This window comes from Vigna angularis, chromosome 1 (genome assembly GCF_016808095.1).
Source record: "Vigna angularis cultivar LongXiaoDou No.4 chromosome 1, ASM1680809v1, whole genome shotgun sequence".
Classification (NCBI taxonomy): domain Eukaryota; kingdom Viridiplantae; phylum Streptophyta; class Magnoliopsida; order Fabales; family Fabaceae; genus Vigna; species Vigna angularis.
The window spans coordinates 52,717,519-52,726,561 of record NC_068970.1 but is presented as its reverse complement, the minus strand read 5'-3'; the positions used below and the strand labels follow the sequence as shown (position 1 = coordinate 52,726,561).

Sequence of the window (9,043 nt, the reverse complement as noted above, 5' to 3'; positions counted from 1 at the left end):
CAAAAAAAAAGGAGGCACAAGAAGATGAAGAAGGGAAGGAAGAGGAGGAAGAATAGTCAAATGTGAAGTTCACACTCATAACGACGATAATAAATAATAACAACGATCAAGATGGCTCCAATGATGAATGGTAGTGCAACATAGAAAAATGATAACAGAAGAGAAAAAAGAAGAAAAACACAATAAAAAGAAAAGGAGAAGAAAAGAAAAACAAATCACAATATTTATTTATTAACAAATATTTATATAAATAATTTCTGAGTAATTTAGATAATTAATTTTTCAATCACATCTATAAAATTTATTTATAAACATTTTATCATTAAATTTTGTCTGTCGGTAAGTCATTAATATTTTACTTTACGGACAAATTTTCGACAATAAATTTAATTTTTGTTGTAGTAGAACATAACTGATAATTCTATTGTTTTCAAAAAGTATGTATGTTGATTGAAACTTTAATTCCACCTGTTAAAGCCTCGCTTACTTCAAAAATAACAATCAATTTAGGAAAAAAATAATTAATCATTATATTAACGTTAGACACTATTTATAAAATAAAAGTTATCATATCTGAAATAATTTCTATAATTAATAGAAAATTATAACTTATTTATGAATGAAAAACTAAAATAATATATAACATTAACTACTAATATTTAATTACTTATTGATTAGAATTTATCATAATAAGTAGTTAAAACACGAAAACCGTAAAATGTCCCATATTATTATTTAGTGACATTTTTCATTAAAAATCATATTGAATAAAATAATCCAAAAGACCGAGTTTATTCTAAAAAAAACGATAGCTGAGACAAACAAATTATTGATTTTAAAAATATTTACAATTTATTTTAAGATATATTAAAAAGTATTAAATGAAAAAGTTCTGTAGTTAAAAATATGTTACAATACATTCTCAAAGCAATAATTTAATATATATTTAATTTGAGATTTGGAGTCTAAAAAATACGTTTCATATTTAAAAAAGGAAAATATTTAAAGTGATTTGAACTTAAATCTGAATTATTAGCTAAACTTTGAGAGAAAATGTTTTTACGTAAAAATTAGGAACTACATACTTTAAAAAAACTAAAGAAATGAAATTTATAAAATACATGAATATTTTATAATTATTTAATTATTTATGTTTTAAAATATTAAAATGAATTTTAAATAACAATAATACTATATTTTATGAAAAGTAAATTTACATTGGTAAAAGTATTTTTAGCATTCTATCATTCTGTAACTAGCCATTGATATAAGTGTGCGAAATAATCTCTAAGTGAAAAATAAATTTAAAACTTATTGAAGTTTTAACTTATTCGATGGTGTGTGTGATTATAAGGTAGTTACAAATAGTGAAGAGAAAATGGACCTGAAGATTTGGGCTTGATTCGGCTTTAAGTGGGTTTAGAACAGTTTAAAGTTAGAAAAAATGAAAGTGAAAGGGTAGTTAACCAGCAAGGGGTGAACGTAGAAAATGAGAGTGTGCCATTAGAAATCTAAGTCTTTCTTTCTTTTTTCTGTTAAAAGAAGAAAGAACACATTCTCATCTTACAAAGTTTACTCTTCCACTGTCCCTCCTTTTCTGTAATAATTAAATATGTATTTTTCTCTTTAACTTTTAATAAAAGTTAAAATTATTTTCAAAACATTAAACTAATTTAGTTTCTTGTCTTTAAAACGCTGTAAATTAAATTTTTTTAACAAAATTTTGTTTAATTTATTTGAGGTTTTAAATATGTTTTTCAATTAAAATTAAATAAAAAATGTATAAAATAGTATAAATAACTCAAATGTTAACATGAAATATATTAGAAACGTTAAATAAACTTAACAAATTTTAGTTATATACTAAAGTTAAGAAACTAAATTTGATTAAAATTTCAAAGATAGATTAATTTTAATTTTTACTAAAAATTAAGGAAAAAAAACCATCTTTTAAAAATATCCAAGTTTTCCATCAATATACATTCTTCTTTATGAAAAACCTGACTCTAAAGTGCTCAATGTAAGTTTGTTTCCTTCTTCAAATTCTTTCTATTAATTAATGAATATGTATGTATATATCTAGAACTATTGGATAAAAAGGAATCATGTGGTTTTATTCTATATTGAGATGTTGTAAGAATTAGAATATTGAGCTAATCAGGGAGTAATGTGATTCAATAATTTCTTATTCCATTTTCACTTATCTTTCTTAGTGTAAGAAACTTAAGCTAAGAGAAGTTGATATCATTCTACAATTCCTTTTGCTTATACATGATATTTTAAGTCGGAGTTTGTTTGAAAAATCTTATATATGTAAGTAAATTGATAAATTTTGGAACTATATGATATTTATGATAAATTGTAAGTTGATCTTATAATTGTAAGTTGAAGATGTTGTGGTTAAAACAACACAAACACAAGTTTACATTAATTATTCAACAATAAGTTTAATATGTTTTTGTTTACTTAACTAATTCCCAACATAAAACTATCATATTTAACAAAGAGAATACGTTGTCGTTATTAAAAAAATTATATAAGGAACAACTTCGCGCTCATTGTAAGGAACAATATGAAATTAAGAAAAAAAAAAAATCTGCCCATCAAAAATCGAATTCAAAGAGACCATTTTAATATAAAATAATCATAAACTGATTAATGACTTATTAATAAATTTAAGTTATTAATATTTTATATTGAAATTAATTTTATATTCACATTAATTATTAATGTTAATTCTTTTATTATTTGTATGTTAGAATACTGTTATAATAATACTAATAATTATAATTAACTTTTATTCATTTTATATTAACTTGATTTTAAAATAATTACAAATTATTATCAGTAAGTGTATTTTATTTATTTTTTTAATATTACTTATAAATTCGAAATATTTTATATTTTTAAAAATAATTTCTATATTTTTAATTTTATGTATACTTTTTAATTTATTAAAATATATTAGGTGTTATTGTTGTGATATTATTTATATTATTATATTATATTAAATTTTGGCAATCTTAAAAAATTTATTAATTAAATAAATTTAATTCTAAAATTTTCATTTATATATTATGTCTACAAAGCCAATTTCCACTTGCCGAATAAAACAAGAGTTCATTACTGAAGTTAAAAATATTTATTTTATTTTATTTTTATACTTAAAGAAGTACAAGCAACGTTACCACCCACTTTAATAATATAAAGTGAATGGTTTTTATTTAGTACATCTAAAAAATATCACTACTCAATTAAAAAATCAACTTACAGTGATTTGACTTTTTTCCTTACTCATTAAAAGGGTTTAATATTGTACAAAGTTAGATATGAATTGGGTGTGGTATTTATTTGTTTGTTAAATTAATTGAGTTTGAAATATCAAAATTGGCTATAGTAAGTCTATTACTTATGACCTTATTCATGCTCAAAATTTTCTAAACTAAGTCAACTGTTAATAAAGTTTAACGCAAATGTTAACTAATGTCTCTATAAGAAATTAAAAGAAAAAAATTACTCAATTTTTTTTTTATAAAACATTATCATGCAATTTTATTAAAAATTATTTTTTAATTTGTTAGCCTTAATAACACTTATTTGCAAAATCCTGATAAAAATATATTAAAAACACTATACCTATTTTTAATAGAATAAAATAACTCTTTTGTACTGGTTGCTGTATGAATAATATTATGAACTATAAATTAAATTTACTTTATTTAATCAAATGAAGATTTTATTTTCTTCTGCGCTATTGTATTCTTATATCAAATGCTAATAAACAAATAAAAAAAAAACACTTTTAAATAAGACTGGCATGATAAAATAGTCTGGACAGACTTTCTTATTTCTGTCTGTTTTAGAGTAAGTATAGTATAAATAAGAGTTTTAGTTAAAATATATCCTATTTTTAAATAATGATAATTAGGAATTGCAAAATGGCAAATCTAGCTTGATTATGTTCGACCAAACTTTGACCAGTAAAAAAGAAGTTGGGTTGAACTGGTTCAGAATAAATTAATTTTTACAATTTGATTCGTTGAGTTATAAGATTAATTTGATTTTTCTTTTCTTTTATTATTGAAAAATGTAATTTTATAGGGAAAACAACTTGAAATTTTTGAATTTTTACATAAAAGCAAATTGATTAAGGACTATTTGAAAAGAATATCGTTTGAACTATTTCAAGATCGAACTATATTATATCTCGATCGAATTATATCACTCGACTGATCCGTTGGATTGATCTATCAAAACCAAATTGATTCAAACTCTCATTAAAAATATTATCTTGACCAACTTTTTTTCTCTAAGTGTGTTTAATATTAATTAAGAACTAGTGTGCTTAATATTAATTAAGAGCTTCTGTCTTTAATTTGGTGTTAATTAATTTTTATTATACTTCTAATAATATTATTATATTGTTATTTATGAACTATTGTTTTAATCTTAATAAACATGAATGAGAAGGTTGTGAGAGAGGGAGGACATCATAAATAACTAAACAGCTTCTTTAAGGAAAAAAAAAAATGAATAATGATGGTAAAGAGGTTTCTGGTTCTGTTTTTATCGTATGTGTGTGAAATATAAAGAAAAGGAGAGAGAGAGAGAGAGGTTCATCCAAATTCCAATGTTCACTTCAGTTCTTCCTTTCTCTCTCCCTCACTCTCTCTGCATTGCTTAACACAGTCAAACTCTCTCCATTGCCAAACTTCACTGAACTCTCCCACACTGTTCTTATTTCACTCTCTCTTTCTCGGCCAACAAAAAAAGAATGGTTGAAACAGCATAGCAGAAGAGAAGAGAGGCTTCATCGGCACCAAAAATGGTGGTGGGGGACCACGCCATTGCGAACGGGTGGCCACCAATTCAGGCTCCACTCAACGTCCACAGAGATGAGCATTGGACCAACTTTGACAGTTCCGTCAACGCCGTCTCCTTCGGCTTCGTCGCCACCGCCATTCTCATCTCCATGTTCCTAGTCATGGCCATTTTCGAGAGGTTTCTCCGCCCCACCTCGCCGCCCCTCTCTCCCGCTGCTCGCCCTGCCCCCCGCGACGTCGAAGCCCAGATCGGCTTCCCCGCCAAGCTCGCTCACCCTTCACCAAAAGTAAGTAAAATCAATAAAAAAAAAGTAAAATTCTCTCGTCCCGATGATAAAGCCTCCACCTTTTCGTGCCAAAAGTTGTTTTTCTTTGGTGGGTTTTCTCATTTTCTAGTTTTTTTATGTTATTTTAAATTCTCATAATTTCCTCACTTAATTGCTCAAAGACTGCTGGATCTTGGGATTTTTTGAAATTTTACAGTCGTCTTGCTATTTTTTTTTTAATAAATTTCTTCTGGGCTGTTTGATTGTTACACGTTTTGTGATTGTGCCTGTCATCTTAATCACCACCACCTTCTATGTTTTCTTGTTCATTCTTGGACCTGAGTCTAACTCAATTTCAGAAGTTCTCCCACTTACATATACCAGTTTGGTTATATATATCTGCAACGAATGTTAGATCTCTAACTGTCTTGGTCTTCCATAAGAGGTTTTCCTAGTGGCTCTACTCTTCTGTTCCCGTCTTCAAATGTTTTATGTTTATGCCTTTCTTTGATAAAAACATGCTTTGCTATTTTACTGTGGTGGTTAATATTAATCCTCAACTTCCCTTCAGTCAAATATCAATTTAGCTCTGACAAACCCTTTTTCTTAATCTTCATTGGAAAGTGAACTCTATAGCTTTTAGCTAACCCTACCATTTTTTTTTTGGTTTGATTTCATTCTGCATTTGCACGTTCTGTCAATTATCTTCGTTATGATTCGTGAGCGAACTGTATTGTCTTGTAAGTTTTATGTGAAGATGGTCCTGCGTGGAAGCATTCTACTCAACACTTGGTCCCTTGCCACGAGTCTTTGTAAATCTTTGTGATTAAAGTTGAGACCCACATTGTCCTTGCTGTTCATCCTCTCCAGCATCTCCAAAATCTTTGATGAAACCGTGTGTGGCCGGTGTCTGTGGTCTCAGACAGTTGGTCAACGTTTAAATGCTAGTCTTGTATGCTAATAGATAAATAAAGTAACCACATGGTATATTGTATTTTATTCTACATATATATCTTCTTGGCTTATACCACTTTAATATTTAGTTTTTAATGTAGTATAGTGTAGTATCCTATGATGAACCAGTACCATGTAACAATTGTGTTGTCTGCCTTGTGCCATTCCTTCGGTGGAACACGCTGGACCCACCTACTTATCCAATCTCAGTTCGGTAGTAGGGCACAACTTGATTGAGACGCTGTCTCCGATGGATTTGTTTCTTTCACCTTTATCAAAAACTATTAAATGATTCTCTAGTATTGGCCAATGAGATTTTAGACAGAAAAGCTCTCTCATCACACAATTCAAATTTTTATTTTGAAAGGAACTAATCCAGAATTTAATAGCTTACTTTTTTGGCATTTTCATCAGCTCAGAGGATCTCAGTATTGTGTTAATGGAATATAGATAACAGAATATGGACTTTGGTGAAAATGCTCCCCGCACTTTGGCTTCTGACTGGGATTCTTTTTTTTGTTTATGGTAATGATAGTGGTCAGAGACCGTTTTGGAATTTTCTTTACATAAAAGTAAACTTCACATTTCTGTAACAAACCATGCGCAGAAGGAAATTGGATTAGAGACTAATCACACAGATGGGTAGAAATATAGCATGTGATTCTTTAACTGTTAATCTATCTGAGACACTCAAATAACCTGTTAATAAACAAAGAATAAAAAGTATTTTGTAATGTGATCTTATCGTGATTTTTAATTAAAAAAGTATTGTATATTGATTCTTTAACTAGTGTCCTTTAATAGTAACTAACTATTGAAAGGTATCAACATGTTATACACAGTGCAGAACATTGACTTTTAAAATGAAGGCAATTACTATGCTTTGTTTTCTGTGTATCAATGTCTCTTCTGTATGTTTATTTCACTGTCTTGCGTATAATGGATTGTTGTCAAATTTATGATATAAATGCTTTTGTTTTTGTCACTTTATTTCATTTAATCTTACACAGAAGTGAGGGCCACTAGGTGTCTAGGAAAAGATTCTTTGTACCAGTGAATCTTATACAGTAAAATTTAATCACTTTGCTGAGTGATGGGATGTGTTTCACTCGCTAGATCTTGGTTTATAAGTTTAGCATCGGATGCAAACAACTTCACAGTAAAATTCTGTTCAGCAATAGCCAATATGGGTGGCTTTATTGTGTTTTACCTACGATTGTTTTAGCCACTTTTTATATAAAACGTTGTGCATGACACTGACCAATTCACTTTCCCTGTGTGCTTGCATCCTAGACCATACATGCCTGGCTGTGTGTCTGACATTGTGTGTCTAACTGATAGCATTCTTTTCTTTCCATCGTAAAGCTGTCACAATCAACTAACCTGGTCGAATTTTCAGTTTAAAATGGGTGATAATGTCGAGTACTAATCAATTGTTTTCTCCTTTCTGATTTTCTGGACTAGGCCCTTTGGTGAATTTGCTTTTTGTGTTGAAATGTCGAACTAGAAAATAGTGCTGCAGCTATTGCATTACTATATCTGCATAAATAATGTGTCTAAACGCCACTAGACTATTGCATACTCTAAATAGCCTAGCCCTGAAAGAATTCACATGTTCATTGATATACATTTTATTCATTTATGATGTCAAAACTAATGCTATTAATGGTTGTTTGAAAGAGTTTTAACTGTAAAAGTAACCAGAGATTCTTACAAGTCAAGTTTGTGACATAAGCTATCATGTAAAAAGACTTGTTATATTTGTACTCAATTTAGTTGTGTATCCAAACACATTTTTAGACATAAATGGAGCAACAAATAAGCATTTGTTGCTGTTAATACAACTCTTTAATTCATCTATTGCTGGAGATAACTTACTCTTTTGTTTTAGTTACACATGAATTTCACCCTGGTTTTCTGTAAATTTTGCAGATGAGTGTATATGCAAGTGGGGTTTCAGTTCTCATGCCTGGAGATGAAATTCCTACATTTATTGCCCATCCTGCTCCATGTTGTCCAGAACGGATTTCTTGGCCTTCTCATCAGCATAACACATTACCATGTTCCTCTTCCAACACCCTCCCTACTTCCATCAATTAAGTCTGAGAGATATGAACATAGACAAAGTTCTACATACTGCATCAAGGGCTTGATTCATTTTCTGTGAAGAGTAGACTATTTCTTGGGGTTTGCCTTTCAGCCATTTTTACCTCTGGAGCTCTCTTTACAGTTTATGACATGTAAAATAGGATTTAGTTTTAGGCAAACCGGGTTTGGCACTTGGATATCATTTCCATCATTGAAGTAAAACATCAAATTCTGTTCATATTTCTTCCCAATTCTTGTCCACCCATCATGAAGCTTTCAGGGGGGTTTTCCCGTGTAAATCAATTATCTATAGATTGAACATTGTGCCCATCAACTGGGTAAATCCTCTCTCTGCTTCTTCCACATGAGATCTTCATATTATGCAGTAATGTTAGAAACATATCACTTTGATTAATAATAGAAAGTGAGTAAGCAAAAATCACAGAGTAAGCAAAAATCAATACTGTTCAACTGATTTTTGGTTTAGTGACTGACAGTGCGAAGTTTGTTACATGTAAGTGTTAAATATAACAATGCAAAGTTCAATTCTTTGTTATATCCGTGGTGGTATATAAATGACAAGAATGATACCATTACCAATAGTAATAATAATCATCGTGATGGTAATCTTGTGGGGATAGAAAAAGTTGTCTCTTGGTTTGGTACTAATAATGTTTTTTTTTTTTCACAAGTTTTGTCCTATTTTATTTTATTTCTCTCGTTTATTATTTAATTATCACTTTCAAATCAAGCAAAATGATACAAGTCTTTAAAAATTTAAAATGTTTATCGCGTTAATCTGTAAAATTAAAAATTTCGAAACAAATTTTAATAATGTCAAATAAATTCTTAAACTTAACCATTTATTATCACGTTACTTCCTAAACATCCGCTAAGATAATTTACAACTCT

At 28.8% G+C, this 9,043-nt stretch overlaps 1 protein-coding gene across 1 annotated transcript; it reads left to right on the top strand.

Moving 5' to 3' along the window:
* Window positions 1-4,560: 4,560 nt before the first annotated feature.
* LOC108323979 (uncharacterized protein At5g65660) lies at window positions 4,561-8,687 on the top strand. The gene is made up of 2 exons (XM_017556775.2): window positions 4,561-5,110; window positions 7,976-8,687. Exons 1-2 carry the CDS (start codon window positions 4,826-4,828, stop codon window positions 8,141-8,143), a joined length of 453 nt encoding a protein of 150 aa, XP_017412264.1. The 5' UTR covers window positions 4,561-4,825; the 3' UTR covers window positions 8,144-8,687.
* Window positions 8,688-9,043: the final 356 nt, after the last annotated feature.

Coding starts and splice junctions, on each gene's coding strand:
- LOC108323979 (XM_017556775.2), top strand. CDS start 4,826: ATGGTGGTGGGGGACCACGCCATTGCGAACGGGTGGCCACCAATTCAG. Junction 5,111..7,975: donor TCGCTCACCCTTCACCAAAA/GTAAGTAAAATC, acceptor TAAATTTTGCAG/ATGAGTGTATATGCAAGTGG.